This window comes from Sparus aurata, chromosome 7, assembly GCF_900880675.1.
Source record: "Sparus aurata chromosome 7, fSpaAur1.1, whole genome shotgun sequence".
Lineage (NCBI taxonomy): Eukaryota > Metazoa > Chordata > Actinopteri > Spariformes > Sparidae > Sparus > Sparus aurata.
In genome coordinates this window covers 15,402,279-15,419,852 of record NC_044193.1, presented here as the reverse complement: position 1 = coordinate 15,419,852, position 17,574 = coordinate 15,402,279, and the positions used below count along the sequence as shown (strand labels likewise).

The window sequence follows — 17,574 nt, the reverse complement described above, 5'->3', positions numbered from 1 at the left end:
GATCAGCTGTTTCTTGGTTTTAAAACTCCCCGGCTGTGGGTCGCACAACAGTGCAGGTCATTGACACTTCCACCCACCTCACGCAGAGGCTGGCACATTTCCGGCATGGCGGAAATAAGTGTACCCTCCGAGGCGGAAAACCGGCGGACCAAAACAGACCCCCAATTTGCCGCTCTCTGTCTAAAACCGTGGACCGAGCCGCCAAAAGGACGGGCAAATTGGCGGCTTGGTGCCCTGTCTAAAAACGGCTACTTCTAATGCTGGCTAGCAACGTTAACATTGCTAACACTAGATAACATTGCTAACTGTCAGTTTATTTGCTAAGTCCATGTTGTTTTTACAGGGCATGTTGTTTATCTAGACTCTGGATGCTGACAAAACACAGATACCACATGATGGTATCGATAGCCAGACCTTGTTAGGAACTGGAGCCAACTGTCAAAATTCTTACACGAATATAAACAAAACAATAACAATAACAAATGTTGTTTTATTTGTCAGTTCACATGTTTTCAAATAAGTTCTCCACATAAAAATATTGTCACATAAGGAATATGTCCTTTAATTATGATGTTGAAGGAACAACACTGGCACAGCAATATCAGACCAGGGCATCCCTGCAGAACTACAGTATTAGTATATAACACCGTAATGCTGTTTTGTCACATTATTGACCATATCAAAAAAGTCAGCTTCTGCAATTTGGTTAATGCACTTGGCTATATTGGCATTTTGAGTATATTTCCATAAATTCTGCAGCCCTGCAGCTTTCTGTCCAAAGTACCACAGGAAGCTTCCATTGTATCATTATGCCAGATAACATGACAGGAGAAAGTGGTGATAGAAACACATATTTCTATGAAAATATTACTTGATATTATTTTAATCTTTAAGTAATATAGTAATATATACATTTGAAGATATGTTTGCATCTACAACATTATTTTTCCCTTGAGGATATTGCACAACCTCCTTTTTCTTAACCTCATGGAGTTCATCACTGGAATGCTAGAGTATTATATAACACAAGATCAGGTCATTGGTGAATCAGATTTCCTTCTCTTTAAATTCTAATATACTTAAAATGTCACAGAGAAGATATTCATGCAATGTTTTTAGATTATATTTCAAATGTAGCTTGCTGTGCACAACACAAGCCTCCATCATTACTATGCAAATACTGATAATTTGTGCGTAGCAGTGATTACTTGCTCACTCAGTGTAGTGTGGAGGCACATGAATGTACACAGATGCCTTTAATGCTTGACCTGAGTTTTATGGCTCTTTATATTACAGCAGCAGACTCGCTGCACGTGGCTCAGGATGTGACCACAACCACTGCCGTGCACACACACACACACACACAGAGCCATGCTGACACACACACACGTGTGTATGTACGAACACCGTAACATTGTGACTCAAGCGATGTCTGCAGGGCTCGTGGTGTGTGATGTCATCAGCCTGTCCTGTTAAGTTAGTGTATTAGCGTATTCACAAGTCTACAGCTCAGTGGAGCGCAGGGCAGTGAAAACTGGCCCTAACTGGCCCACGCTAAATTTGCATTCTAGCCTACATCTCTCCTCCCATCTGACTCTCTTATATAAAATCATCCTTACAGACATCCCCCGATCTGACAAGAAAGATCGTCATCACCGCATATCAGAATCCGATGAAACAATAGGGTATTCATGAGACCTTGTTACTGATTAGTCATTTGGATTGCTGCTTAACAGGATTTGAGAGAATGATACCATCTTAAAACAATAGAGATCAAGTCATCAGGGTCAAGTAATTCTGTGGGCTGGTGTAAACTGTGGGCTGCTCGTGTACCGCTCTGCTACAAATCTGATGCACACTCTGTGTGCATGTGTGCTGTGGCACCGCACAGACTCTCTTATTTCTGTCCTTCTGCTCCAGTGGTTTCCCCCGGGCCAAGACTACCCACAATGCACTGCTTTCATGTCAACGCATTCAGGCACCGTGAAATAATTTTCTCTTTCTCTGCCCTTTTATTTCTTCTCTTATTTTACCACTGCATTTCCAAAAGATGTTTCTCTTTCTCCTGTCTTTGTTTTTTTTCCCCCTCTCTCCTCTTTCCAGGTCTTTTTCTGTGATTCCTCTACTGCCAATAGTGGCCCTCATTTGTTGACAGGAGTCCTTACGTAGATAATCATCAAAGTTTTTAATATGAGGCAAAAGCTGTGCTCCACATTAGTCCCTGTCACATTCATGATAGACAGTGGAAAGGATTACAATACTCCACATACTGTTAGGATAGAAATAGACATCTGTACAATGTGATCGTTAAAGCTACTAATGTAAAACGGGAGTTCCAAAAGGCCTGCAGAGAATAAACATAAAGAAAGTTGAAGGCACCACCAGAGCTGCCTGAGGGAAAGCACTGAGCCAGAAACACCTCTCTGCATATTTTAGCAACTTCGTGTGTTCACATTTTGCTCAATGTGTCTGAATCTATAATAAGGAATCAAGGAATCTAATTTTTGCAAACAAGGTGCTTCCAATTTGCTTTATGTTAACTCCCTTCAAACAAAAGTACCTGTTGCAACTTATAAATACTGGCCAATGAAATATATCAAAATAACATACAAAGACCAATGTGAGAAATATGTTTGACTAAAATACAAGTAGCTTGGAATAAAAACAAAACAAAAAAGGCATTATATACAAACTGACATTACATTTTAGTCATTTAGTAGCCGTGATATGGGTTTGATCTTGTTGGGCCAGTTGCTGATTGGAGCAATTAAAAATGAAGCCACTATTTTATGTTTTGTTAAAAATAACGAGAACTATATTTATAGGTTGTGATGTCGAACAATTTCTCTTGTTTACAGGCAAGGAATTAAGGAGCAGTACAGGGTGCGGTCTCACACATGTACAGATATAGACATGGACTGCACGCAAGATGTATATAAAATCTTGCCATATGTGGACAAAATCATAAAAAAAAAATGTTTACAGGCTAAAGGCAAACGGCAAAAATATATCTTTATACATATCTAATTATGACCTATTGAATATTGGGTACACTTGTAATACCAATGAAAATGTTTAGTCGTAGTTATGTGTCAGCATATATGCTACGGGACCAGAATAGTCGCACCCTGGGGCCTTGCTAGTGTTGATGAATGATTACATATAACTCCCCTGAAGATAAAACCCTAGGTACTGTAAAACCATATGTCTATATCTGCCTAACTGCATCCTCTGCATCCTCTCCCTTTTTACCCATTTCTTCCACTTAATCTGCAGTTCCTTTCCTCTGTAACCACGCTGATGTCTAACAGAACATGGGCTGTTCTTTATCCCATCAACTTGCTGATTGCACCAAGTTGCATTGTAAGGGCGTGACAGTTTGGGGCTTCTGACTCACCAGGACGTGAGACGAGGCCGGCCACAATGAAATCCTCTAGACCACAATATGCCTTAAATAAACACGGAGGCAAACGAACAAAAAGGCGTTTATGAAACTGAGTTCTATTAATACATTTAGGCATAAATACTCATGGATGTGAGCGCTGTGCTGTGTTGCTCTCTCGCCTAAACAGTCAGTACATGTTGGCAGCGAGTGTTTCATCTCAAAAATAGGGAAATAAGTAGGGGTAGACAAGTGTCGACCAGAAAAACAAAGTCTTACAGCAGTGTATGGAAGACAGTATCACAGCCACTGTCGATGTAAAAGTGTGTGAGAAAGAAAGAGCTACTTGAGCCCCCCGCTTACCCGCAGCTATGGGTGATTTCCTCTCATCCAGAAGCTGAATGGCAGTGCTGGCCAATACAACGCTCTTGTTTTCTGATCCTAAGCCACACACATAAAAGCACACACAAACACAGCACGCACAGGCACACACATATTAGAGTTCACATTAGAGTCATATCACAGTTCCTCATATTAGTTCTAACAGACCACAGGGTGACTGGAGAGAGAAACACTGAACATAAATACCACAGTACCAGTATTATTACATGGCTAAAGCTAACTGCCACAGTCCTGAGAGGAAGAGTGGATCCAAGGCAAGTCCGGTGAGTAAATAAGAGGCTTTCAGATCACTTGTATTAGCTGGCACTAATGGAAAGCCTGAGGCTAAGGACAGATGAGAACACATCCTCCCTTTGGAGGGGAAACCATTTTTTAGAGACATTGTTAAACTGCACAGGATTGAGGTGCCTGTGTGTGCGTGCGTGCGTGCGTGTGTGCGTGCGTGCGTGCGTGCGTGTGTGTTTCTGTCTGTTTGTGTGTGGTGTGTGTGTGTTTCTGTCTGTTTGTGTATGTGTGTGTGTTCTGGCCAAGTCACTATGGAAAGGGCTGAACCTCTTCCTAACATATCTTATTTCAACCCACAGCAATCAGTCCTGTCCACAAGAACACAGCCCAGAATTAATAAGAGAGGAAGGGGAGGTAGAGATGCATGGCGAGAGAATACGACCAAATATGGGTGAAAGAGGAAAAGAGGGGGTGGAAGAAATTTGAAGCGAGTATACAGTTTTATTTCTGGATTTGACAAAATGTGATTTACCTAATTGGAACTCTTGCCCGCTTCATTCTCGGTAAACTTCCACACAATAATTGGTCCCTTTCATTATATTACACTAGTAATAGCCAATGTAAGCAATAACAGACTTATCCCTAAAAACGTGACATTCCGGGGAGAATTTATTCATTAACTTTTGAAAACTGAGATCACAACTAACCTGAGTTGAAAGGCAGAGAGTAGACAAAGGTGCCAGGAACCTGCTCTGCTGCTCTCTTGTACCACAGAGGAAAGTGATCGGCGTTGAACACCCCCTCTTTGTCTTCAGCTGTCAGGAAGTCTCTTGAAGCAGACAGGACACAGACGAGACGATGATACAGAGGACGCAAACATAAATCATAATAGGGACTCATTTGAATCACACGTGAAGAGACGATCAACACACACACACACACACACATACTTCTGAGCTTATACATTGAATACATACACACGGCATACTTACTGGTTTGTGAGCTCGTCAGGCACCACAAACAGATTAATTCTGGACAGGCCTGTTCGTGTGCCCAGGTAGGCTATCTCCACCCCTTTGTCAGAGTTCCTGTGTAGTATGACAGATATAGACGGTAACCTGCATTTCTGCACAGCCGTGTGTTCATCATTAAATGGGAATTATGGTATAAACTTGGGCCTTATGCATACACGATTTGGTATGTGAATGATTCATACTAACCAAAGGTTTCAGGGTCGCTCCAGTGGATCGCCTCAGCTGGCAGCCGCGACATACCTGCAACGGCTGCAATGCAATCCTTTGGGGTAACTCCGACAGTCAACAGTATGTCCACGGAAAGTGCTTGTTTTTGTCACTGACAGGCTGAGGTTCTTGTTATCAATGTATGACAATAAAATAGAAGATTCTTTTTGAAAGCGGGAGCACAAGTCTCGCTAAAGAAGAAGTCTTGCTCTGAAATATCTGCTGTTGGAGTACGGTGGATACGCTAGTCAGAGTTGGACAGAGGAGTTAGGAGTTTACCTTGAGGACCTGCCAGCAAAAATTTATCCATATTGGCCGTATGGCTATCCGTAATGTTGTCAGTCACACAGTCAGAATAACAACCTCAGCCTGTAAGTGGCAAAAACAATCACTTTTGGTGGATGTAACTTTGACAGGGGGAGTTGCCCCAAAGAAATACATTGCAGCCATTGCAGGCATGTCCTGGCTGCCAGCTGAGGCGATCTACTGGACCGATTTCCAAAACTTTTGGCAAGCATAAATAATGAAACATTTGAATATAGGGCTGGGTTAAAAATAACAACATTAAAACCGAACCAAAAGCTTTAACAAGAGCCTTACATTCTTGATTTTCTGTGAAAGTAATTCCTATATTTTATCTGCAGTATCATCACAACCATTTCACATTGTAAAATTCGCCTTTGACTACAGGATTCAGTTTGTGTTGCGACTATATGTACATATATATATAAAGAAACATGTTTCACTCAGAGAATGAAAAAAAGAAAAGCAAGTGACTCACTCAGACTTATTGAGCACAAGGCTCGTCCAGTACGCCTCCAAAGGGGCAGTCACCACTGCGTCAAAGAGAACCTCCTGAATCAGCTCCTTGTCACCTAACAATATATATATATATTTTTAGCATGAATCAGCCACAGGCACTGGCCCCTGACCATGATCTTTATTTAATTCTATGAGAGAGGAATGTTGGGTTGTAAAAGAGTTTGTTACTTACACTGTAGGTGAGGTTCGTGTCCACTGAGGTAGAGTTTGATTGCCTCTATCTGGGACAGGTAGCGGTGCTCTGGGTGCTCGTCTGTGTTGCAGTATGTCCTGCAATATGACAAGGAAGGGTGATACGGACATTGGTTACATCTTTTAATAGCGTACAACACAGTCATAATAGGTACCAACTCGGTTTTTAGATGATAATAGAGCATGGATATGGACAAGAACCTGCCAGGACCCATAGTCATTAAATTGACATGATGCTTTCAAGTTCTTTTGCGGAAAATGCAGTGTAACAATAAATAAATAGAGTGTAAAAATAAGTGGTAGGGGATATTAAATGATAACTGCTATTTACATGTAATTTTGAAAGCAACACAGGGGCAATGTTATGTTACTTTCCACATGGGAAATATTCATGTAGAACTCTACGTGACAGGCAGGGTAACACGAACTCAATGCTTCAACTTACATTATCTGCACTGGGCTCAGGTTAGGTTCGGATGTAAAAAAAAAAAAAACTGCCTGCCGAGTTTGGGTCGGACGCGGTTACTGCTCTTTTAGACTTGGTCGGGTTCAGACAAAAAAATGTGGACCAAGCCGCACTAGGTCATTATCTGCCTTTGATTCTAACCTCAACTAAAGCTCTTCCATACAATCCACTTGATTTCAGTTACTTTTGCATTACAAGGCATTTATGCTGAATAAAATGTGAAGTAAAACAAATATGTCTTTCCCATTTAGAAGCATTAGTTTGAAAAGCATTTACTATAATTTGTTTAGATGTTGGTTCCCAATCGTGGTGACCACAAGTCATCGAGTGACACAAAGCATCAAGTCAAAAGTCATGCAGATCCCAAAGCTATTGTATAAATGTTGTATTGTAGTCAGACTCCAGATTTCTTTGATTTTTATAATTTGGGAGTTACGTTGGATATAGTTCAATCACAACGTCAGGTAATTAAGGAATGATGATGACATTGTCAGAACAGAAACATACTGCAGTGTCGATCTTACCATTCGTCTGCCAGCGCAACATCGGGATGCTCCAAGTCATGAAGCCCTGCAACAAAATAAGAAGCATTTATCTCAAACCAAATCAGCAAAAGCACTCAATATGAACTCATAATAATAGGGGTAGGCATCTACACCTCAAATGCACACACTCTTAAACACACACACCAGGGGTGAAAAATGTGTTTTTTGAATGGATGTGACAGGTCTGATTAGATCAGGAAGAGCCAAGTCATGCTCAGAGGGCTCCGCATGATAGACATGTTTAGAGAAACACAGACACAGACACACACAGACACACACACACACACACACCGGCTCCTCCACCACCACCAGCACCACATGAATATTAACATGCATGAGGCTGGACGTGAAAAGAGACACACAGAGGCACACATAGACAGAGGCAGACATACGCACTGTCAAGACATGGACAACACACCTAAGGAGCCGGTAAAGAAACATTTAACTTCCTGTCCAATTGTGGCTTTCAAGTTCATTATCACTGCATTACTAATGAGTGGTATGTATGTTTGTGTGTGTGTGTGTGCGAGAGAGAGAGAGAAAGAGAGAGAAAGAGAGAGAGAGAGAGAGAGAGAGAGACAAATGGGAGAAAGAAAAGACAGGATTGAAAGTAACAAAAAATTGTTTTGTGGTACTTTTCTTCTACTTTGTACTTATATATTATACTCTTTACAGATTTACACCATACAAATTACCCTATTTGATCAGCAGTATATAAAGCAGATAAAGTTACCTTCACCTTAACTTACTAAGCTAGCGACGACATTGAAATCCTGCTTACATTTTAATCCATCTGTAATAACCAGGGTTGGATGTAACTTATTATAGCTACTCAAATAACTTTTCGAGGGGGTACTTGTACTTCTATGAGTATTTCTTCTAGTTTTTAATTCTATTCATGCTGTCTGTGATCACAAACGGGCAAATAAAAAACCCTGACATGCCGACAAAAAAAACACAAAACTCTGCAGAAGCCCCACGTTTGGAGAGGTGCCCACGACCGCTGAGCAGAACAGAACAGGAGTTGGGAGTCACTCAGACTGAAGATTTAGAGAAACAGAAACCCTTTCTGACTGAATGCCTGCAATTGATAACGTATTAAACATCAACAGTTAAAAACCCACTACTATGAGTAGCATTTTGAGAAGAATACTTTTTACTTTACTCAAGTATTATCTTAACACAAGCTGTTTTACTTACAATCGAGATATATTTAAATAATGTAATTGTACCGCTTCTTGAGTATAGATTTTCAGTGCTCTTTCCGCCACTGGTAATAACAATCCTATAAAATTTAACGATCTGAAATGTTAAATACTAGTAAAAAACTTTTACTAGTAATCTTTTAGTGATTTTAGCATGGCTTCATCTATTTCATGAAAATGCTCAACTAAGCTATAGTGACCTGACGTATGTTTTACACCTGCTTCAAAGGAATTCTGCATTCCATGTTCTTCATTTCAAACATTCACTAGAAAAACGTTATTAATCCAAATGAAAAATGAAACATGGTAATGGATTCAAATATTCAACACTATTAACATGTCAAAGACATGCCAGGCTGGCGCAATTAATAATAAATGAATTGATTGATGACTGCAATCATTGGCAATAAACTATAGAGCTACTTATACTAAAAAATGGCAAAGTATAAATTCAACCCATCAAACATTTATATTCACTTACCAAATGCAGTACAAACAAACAAGTACATTATGTTTCTCATACCAGGACCTTAAGTTGTAATGGCAAAATATAATATATCCTGTGCATTATTTAGCATTATATCTACAGTGTGATATTTGTAATTTCAGATTTTTTCCTTCGTGAATTATCTCCAGACAACCACCACTATAGCAGGGTAGTATGTTCCAGCTGAGTGAGAAACAGACGCACCAAGACAATGAAAGAGTAAAAGTAAGTAAACAAGTAAGAACGAATAAGGGTGTATGTCCTACCTTCCTCCACTGTGACATTCCCTCTGAAGAAAAACTTTCCGTGGCCTCTGGAAAGAGCTACCCCGAGGCTAAATATAAGAAAGAGATATTTCCTAAAAATGACAACTCCAACCATTCTTTGCTCTGCAATGAAAACTGGGAAAACTGACGCTTCAGTTAATCCAAACTTCCAACTATCCACTGCTCGCAGAAACGTCTGGAGATTCTCTTACCTGAAAGGAGTCCCCTTGATGTCTGTGTAGTAGTAATCATTATGCAACACCAGCACACGTTTCTGAAATAAAAGAAATCAATACATTCCATTATATGCCACAGTAAACAGCAAGCAGAGTGATGCACGCTATCTGATGTGATTCCCTGCAGTATAGCTCCATCTAGTGGTGCAGAGAGAACATGCTGTAGTTGGCAGCCTGCAACATGACCTGTTACTCTGCAGACAGAAGTTTTTATGTTTTGTTTTTTTTGATAAGGTTTGTGAATATGCATGTGTGTGTAAAAATTGATGTGTATATTGGTGCAGATTTGTATTTACATATTGAAAGCTTAATATTCAGGCTAATATATAATGCTCTTTACTAAGCTTTGAAAATGCAAAGTACGCACACACACACAGACACACACCTGAATGCCTCACACTCTCTCTCTCTCTCTCTCTCCATCTTTCACTCTCTCTCTCTCTCTCTCTCTCTCTCTCTCTCGCAGATAGGCAAGCAGTAAAAGAGAATCATTGGGCTGCTGTCTCTCCCCTATTCAGCAACATGTGCTTGGTGGAGATAAGGGGCTCACACACACAGACAGACACACACTCGTGCATGCAGAGCAAACAAAATCTGAGAATAAAATCCCCAAGTGAATCCTGTACATCACTGTGCCAAGTGTAACAACCCCATGGCAGAGTAGATTCTCCCTGCTGAGTATTTTCCCTGGCACACCCTTGGGGACCATCGGAAAAGTGCTTGTTTGTGTGTATTCGTGCACATTCTGGATTTTGGATTGCTCACCCCTTTGTCAACACTCTTCTTCACCTCAATGGAGAAGGTCCCTGTCTTCCTGTTGACCATGGCATTTCTCAGCTAACAGCACAAAGCACATGGTAAACTTAGACATTACATTTCTATTGCGAGGGGTGCTGTGATGATGCTTTGTGTAAATTTACAACAAGAGTCTCACCGTGTCATCCTTATCCTCCCATTCCACCTCGGACAGATCCACACTGCTGTAGTTTGGCTTCCTGCGCTTCTTGCCATCTCCATACTGGATATGTGGGCCCATGCAAACACACATGCATGCACAGAAAGAAACACTGAGAAAAAATATAATATATAATATAATAATACAAAGCGTATACTGCTCTGTAATAGGGCTGCACATAATTTAACAGTTAATGCAAAATAACACCTTTGATATCATTTATGCCTGGTGTACACTGCCATGGACATCCATGTTAATCCATCAAAATAACATTTAAAAAGAAGTTATTGTTATGAATCTTCACTCAGCGAGAGAAGGGGTGTTAAATTTGTGGACAGTTTTTGGAGAAGCACTTTCATTTATTAATAAATGCCGGTGAAAATCTCAAATCCCAAATTGTCTCTGTCCCTCTACCTACTGGCCCCTTGAAAACATTACATTTGTACACAAACAGGAAGATTGTGGTTTCACAGGAAGTCAAGTGCTGTAAATATTTCTTTTCATCACTGTGAGGTTAGTAGGCAAGCAGGGCTACGCTAGGCTAAGCGTATCTTGGTGGTAGCTTTACACTGAATGGACACATATGATGTAATATTCTCAACATGAATGAAATGAAGTGTATTCCCTGAAGTGTCAAACTAGTCCTTTAATCGCCCGCCATGTTCCTCGCTGTCTACCTGTCCGAGCCTGTTTGATACTGACATTATAAAAAGATAGCAGTGGCCAGAGTATTGAGCTTCTTAATGTGAATACTATATGTTTATGTGTGTAATGTACGGGTGTACTTGTGCCCCATTCATCCGTCACTGAGGACACCCCTCATTAGTTGTTAAACAGTGTTCATTAACATCTTTAATTAGGCCGCTATCAAACCATCTGTCTGTCTGTCTCACTGTCTGCTAACTCTCCTCTTCCACGTCTGCTCCGCTCTCATCCCTCCATTTTCACCCGCTGTTGCACCCCGCTTTGTTACCCTGCGCCTATTCTCACGTTAAAGCAGGTTTCTCGCTCTCCTCCGTCTCCCACCCGCTCTCTCGCCACACTCTCTCCCCTCATCCTCTTGTGAGAGGAGTGAGTGAGTACAATGGAGTTAATCACAGCCATTCAGAAGCTGTATCTCTGTCTATTCACAGCACAGCGGAGGCCTGGAACACACTCTCCTCATCTACATACCGCCGCGCAGCCAACACACGTACGCTGCAAGGCACACGGAGCACCCACACCCACTACACACCAATTTTCCACGTCAATCGACATCTCAATGTAACAACGGAATCAGTAATTGACTTGACATGAACTCATGAGTTAGTATTCCTCAGTCGCGTGTACAAAATAAATTAATACATTTGAACTTCAATCTCCGCTCCCGAAAAGGGATTGTTATGATAATAAGGGTTTATTTGAATGGTGCTGGAGGTAATACTCACGAGTGGCCGTAGATCTGGATGGGTGAGGATGTAGCCGTTGTTGGTGATTGCGAAGGCGTAGCCGTGAATGCCCAGCTAGGACACACACAGAGACACACACACACACACACACACACACACACACACACACACATTGAGTTGATGCTTGAAAACATCGGTACCTAATTGTAAATCTGTGCTAATCAAGCTCTTTGTAACTGGCAGAATGTTCGTCTTTGTTCTAAAAAACCTCACAGAACTGCACAAAACAAGAGGACGGTGTCATTGGTCTTGGACAAATCACATACTTTAAAATGTCAAAACCTTACTTTACACGCAACCACGCTTCAAATAAAGGAGTAAAAGAAATTAACTGTGATGGGGGATACTATCAGATGGCATTAGTATACATAAAGTGTATAATTTTCCTGTTATAATTGGACTTAAAGAAGGAGCCATGAATAATCAGTGTCAAAACTTCCATGAAAACTCTGACTCATCCACTACAGGCATTTAATTACTGCACTGAGGAGGTGGACTGTCATATGTGCAGCTATAAGTTTGGAAAAAGTCCTTTAAACCCTTTGTGAAGATATCCAAGTCTTGTTGTGTTTCTAAAAGGTGTGTCTTTTACAGCCATTGAGACCTATACTTGTTTGTAGGAGTAACTAATGTTTGGTTGAGCAGTGTGATCTTCAACTGTCATGTTATTACTTCCTTCTCGGGTTTGGCTGGCTTGTAGATGGTGGAGCTTATCAATCAACCCATTGGCTCGGATATGATAAGCAGTTGTGGTCAAGTTTACTTGAGAAATGTAATACATTACTTTTAACTTGTTACTTAATTGAAAAGTAATAATATTACTTCACTTATTACATGTTATTAAAAGTAATGAGCTACATTACTGGTTATATTACTACATGACTTTTACATAACTATCATCTCTTCAACAATACACCCAGCAACAAGCCTTTTTCTGCTTATCCACTGAACGTCTCTCCACAACCGTGTTCGGCAAGTTTCCCATTGCTGTCCTGCTGTATGAGATGCTCCAGAAATGTATCAAACATGTTGTATCTTACCACTTGAACAAGGTTTGCAATGGACAACAATAATCTTTGAATCTTTGACTGAGAGGAACTCAAAATAATAATTCCAGTAGTTAAAAGTATATCGCCCTCCCTCCATCCTCCATCCGTCATTCAGCTTTTTAGCTAGTAGGCAACAGGACCTGTCCTGACCTGCCGCACGTACACGTCATCGTAGGACACCCTACCTAAGACGAAGAAAAAATCACGCTCTGGCAACGCAGTAATGCAGTATCACTTAATCTAATAATTGTAATACAATTACTGATTTGAAAACTGTCACCCCTTCCACTACTCGTTACCGGGGTACGTAATAATATTACAGTAACTGGTAACTAGGTAATGCATTACTGCCCAACACTGGTGATAAGGCTTCTGGGTAACAGCGTCCAGTGCAGAGTTCGGCACTTATCCATTGGGAACAACCATCAGAGACTTGACAAGAGAGCAACTGTTGTTCTTTTGGCCATGAAAACGGTAAACCCATGACCTCTGGCTTTGTTTAGTTCTCGGTGCTCAGCCACCACCAACAAAAATAAACTTGAACGACAACTGCCTGCTGACACCACATGGGGTGGCTGATCACGGAGAGCTGATGGTAGGACGGTAGCCCACAACATTTACCGCCATTCAACCAGTTTTCTTCTAGATGCAATTATGTTAGGGAATTAGACCAATCACTCTTGAACACCAAATAATGTTGTGAGTGGTACCTTATATTTGGGGATCGTCTTCAGCAGCTCAGAAACAGGCACGTCCGTCCCAACCACGCCAAGTAGAATGCCACGGTTTCTCTGGAAACACACACATAATAAATGTTATGAAGTTAGATTTTAAAGGTTATTTACATAACATTGTCTCTCACAGATTTTTTTAAATCTGTCTATTATATAGTAAATTCAATTAGTGATGCTTAACTGTTTTCTAATTTAGACTGCAATCAAATTGACATTACTGTCTGTCAAATACAAAACATAATCAAACATTATTTCCCAATTTGTGCCTATTGTCAGAAATGCTTTTGATTTATGCAATGAGTTATTGCACAGTTTTTCAATCCCACTGCAATTTTTGGGGATAAAAGAAAAACTAATTAGGGAAACATAATAACAGTGACAGTGAATGTGCTATGGCACTCCGTTTGAACTTACAGTCTCGTTCTTGGTACTGAACACTGGCATGGCGACTGTGGTCATTAGAACCGGACTTTGGCCATCCTCCAGCTGAGTGAGTCACAAGAGAAGAACAATGAAGGAGAGCAATTGAGAGGGTGAGGAAGAAAAGGGGAGACAGAGGGGGTGGGGGGGAGGAGAAGAGGGAAGCTAATGATGAAACATAATACATAGGAAATGCAACTGCACAGCACATTACATGGCATCCCAAGCATTATATGAATCATCTTGCTTGGTGACGCCCAGTGAGTGATTATCTCTAGCTGCATAACACTCGTTCCTTGAGTGGTGAACCTGATAGGAATTCTGCAGCCGACCTCGTCATATTATCTTCTTGTGGGACCCACAAAACTTCAATGACATGTTTTATTCATGTTTATTATTTGCCTTAAAATGTGTTCAATCACAGCCCGGCTTTGATCTCTCGCAGAATAAGCTTATCCAAAGGCAGTGCTTGTAGTTTGAATCTGGGTATCTTCCCTCCCTAAAGACTGCTGGAATAATTATGATATTTATCTTTCCGGCGGCTGTCTGTATCTCACGATGATCCATTAGAGATGAAAGCTTGACACTGTTATGAAGATACTGGAGGAAGGCTTCGTGCTCGGCAAAAAACATGGTCTGACCTTGTCCACTCAGAAATGTCGGAACTGTCTAAATGTCAGTCACTCCCGCAGTTCATTTTCAAGTAATTGGCCCGTTAAGTGCAATATGAATCCCAGAACAACATCCACAATTGTGTTAAGATAGATGGTGTGTTGAACAAGATCTGCTCTGCTGCAGTGACCGAAAGAGCATCTTTCTGTTGGACTGACTTAAATATCAGATCGCAGCACCATTTTTTTCTGATGGAACTTCTCCATTTTAACAATCCTCTTAACTGAACATTACATGCCCCCTGTTCACTCTCCTTCCTGCAGCGCTCAACCCCCCCCCTTTACCTCCAGTAATAATAGGTAATGACAGGAAACTGCAAGGATCCATTCTGTCTCCCTCAGACAGTGGGGAAAGGGGAATTGGTGACCTGTGCTCAGACAGCTGGTAATAGCAAATCCAGGACGCAGTATTATACATCAAAAAGAGAACAAAGCACACCTAAGTACAGCTGCTGTAACAATGGACAGCCTTGCTTGCTGGAGAACTGGATCGATCAAAGGACAGGGAAAATGGGCAAAGGCTCATCTAAAAATATAAAATCTATTCCCAAGCTCAGGTCTATCATATATCAACGGTCTGCAAGCATATGGACTGACGTTTATTGTGGATCCCCATGAAATGTTATTGAGCGGCCTCATCAGATGTGTACTCTTTGTACTTCACTACTAATCTTACTTTCAGTTTATGTGCATTTGGTGAAAATCAAGCTTGCCCAGCTGCTCTGGGACAAGACATACTGTAATTAACCAGATAACAAGAGCTGCATGGTGAAAGGCAGCCAGCAACTGCATCTGTTGGATTCAAAGCCAACAGCACGGCTACGGAGGAAACTCACTCACCCTTCCCAGAGGAGGACAGACCTTTAAACCTATGCTTCATTATCCTAACCCAGAAGACGAGAGAGGCACTTCCTTGAACCCTAAATGAGTGTCCTCCAACAGGAGTCCCTGAGGGACTGCTCTGTATCTAGAATCTGGCTTATTGTACATAACCTACAACCTCAAATGCAAGGTCAGAACTCAATGCACACTTCGGCCAAATCTGCATCATCACTGTCTCGCTTTGTTTGAACAAGTCAGAGCAAACAGGGTGTGTAAGTCCTTTCCCCTGCCATGGGTCAAAGAATGAAAAAGAACCTCTTTGGGCACTAACACACTCCCCACTGACACAAATACCCACACACTTACACCCCTCAGAGGGCTCCGATACACACCCCTGCCCCCTTCTTGGTATCCCAAAGGACACCTCGTAATCTAGGTTGCCGTGACAAATTGTGTTCTGGTGGACGAGGTGACCCTTGTTTCTGCGGAGACCAGGTTTATTGATGTTGGTGTGTGTAAGCCCTGGTGCCAGGGCCCCCTGTGGGCTCCTGGGAGAGCCAGAGTGTCAGACGTACCCAGTGGAGGGCACAGTACGTAGCACGCATTTTTTATGCACAGGTGTTTTGGGACAAAATCTCACATTTATCTCAATTAATATTGACAGTTTTGCTTTTAAATAGTGGCCTTTATTAAACAGCCATAATACTTTAAACTGCTTCCTGCTTCAATTTGTCATCACAAGGTAATCAGCTGCTCTCAGCTTTCCCATTTGTCTGTCTTCAGTGCAAAACGTGCACGTCCTCTTCCTGACTTTTACTGAGATACTTTCTCTTCAAATATTGTACATCCTTTCTCTCAACCTCCCCACACTTGTCCTCAAATACACCCCCACACCCTTCCCGACACATTCCTCTCACCCCCACCTCCCTCCCACCATCCCTGAGCTCCAGTGTCAGTTCATCCGACAGAGTGGGAAACAAAGCCAAATGAGCCAGAGAATGATGGATGAAGCTGGTGAGACGAAGGATAGGAGGGAGAAAAGGGAGTAGGAGGAAGGGGAGAGTACAGGTGGGGGGAGGCAGAGGGAGACGCAGGGAAAAAAAGGGGAGATGTGCTAGGCTAGGAAGATTACTGGGTTGCACTGAGAGGGACGGAGGAGGAGTAGAAAAAGATAGGATGAAGGGTACATCTGGAAAGATTATACACATCAGCCCTGAGACATAAATACCAGATGCTGATCACTTAACCCTGAGCCAATCCCAGGAGTTTTCCTAACTTCTTATCAGACGCTATCAGACATTGCAGGGTGGGTGAGTGTGGGCCTTTCTGCCACTGTCTGTTTTAATTTCAGGGGACTGTTGTGGGAGTGTGCTCCTAGCACCCAGGCCTGAGCTGTGCCGGGGTGATTACATGCGAAGAAGCAGTGCAGATTCCTTGCTAATCCCAATTATCATGTCTGACAATGTGATATCTATTTCGGTTTTCTGCTGAGCCGCTTCGATGTCAATAAGCTCGAGTCTATCACACTAACAGTACTATGTCAGACATATGGTCTGCCAGCTGTCTAATGGGACTGCTCTGTGCTCAGCTCATGCTGACGGGGGGGCCGAGTACTCTGCTGTACAGCCTTCATCATCATTGTTATGATTATAGAGCTGCTTATCTCAACCCACATATGATTCATAAAACACTGAAAAACAAAACACTGAAAATGATAAAAAAGGCACCAGAACAGATCATCCCGCCAGTCATTATAGGCTATTGGATTTTCACCCAGAGGAAGACAAAACAGCATATTCTGGAGGATTCTCCCAAAACAAATAAGACAGGCAATTTTGTTTTCACACCAAAATCACACAGGCACAAGAGCAAAAAACGTAGCCTCACATTTACACACATGATCACACCACTGCCAGCCCCCCGGAAATACTGGTGAAGCACGGCCAACACAGCATCACCAATGATCAATGAGTGTGAGCGTGTGCAAAGACGTGTGCTTGACAGGG

At 41.7% G+C, this 17,574-nt stretch overlaps 1 protein-coding gene across 4 annotated transcripts in view; it reads right to left on the bottom strand.

The window, feature by feature from the left end:
- cacna2d3a (calcium channel, voltage-dependent, alpha 2/delta subunit 3a) overlaps positions 1–17,574 on the bottom strand; it is a 129,379-nt gene that overhangs the window by 28,494 nt on the left and 83,311 nt on the right. For all 4 annotated transcript variants that reach the window (XM_030423179.1, XM_030423180.1, XM_030423182.1 and 1 more), the window contains 13 exons: positions 14,070–14,141; positions 13,632–13,712; positions 11,852–11,926; positions 10,404–10,487; positions 10,235–10,306; positions 9,446–9,507; positions 9,234–9,301; positions 7,255–7,300; positions 6,245–6,342; positions 6,032–6,125; positions 5,002–5,097; positions 4,717–4,838; positions 3,746–3,823 (listed from right to left, as the gene is read on the bottom strand). In XM_030423179.1, coding sequence (XP_030279039.1) covers positions 3,746–3,823; positions 4,717–4,838; positions 5,002–5,097; positions 6,032–6,125; positions 6,245–6,342; positions 7,255–7,300; positions 9,234–9,301; positions 9,446–9,507; positions 10,235–10,306; positions 10,404–10,487; positions 11,852–11,926; positions 13,632–13,712; positions 14,070–14,141 — 1,048 coding nt within the window. The remainder of the gene's footprint in view (positions 1–3,745; positions 3,824–4,716; positions 4,839–5,001; positions 5,098–6,031; positions 6,126–6,244; positions 6,343–7,254; positions 7,301–9,233; positions 9,302–9,445; positions 9,508–10,234; positions 10,307–10,403; positions 10,488–11,851; positions 11,927–13,631; positions 13,713–14,069; positions 14,142–17,574) is intronic.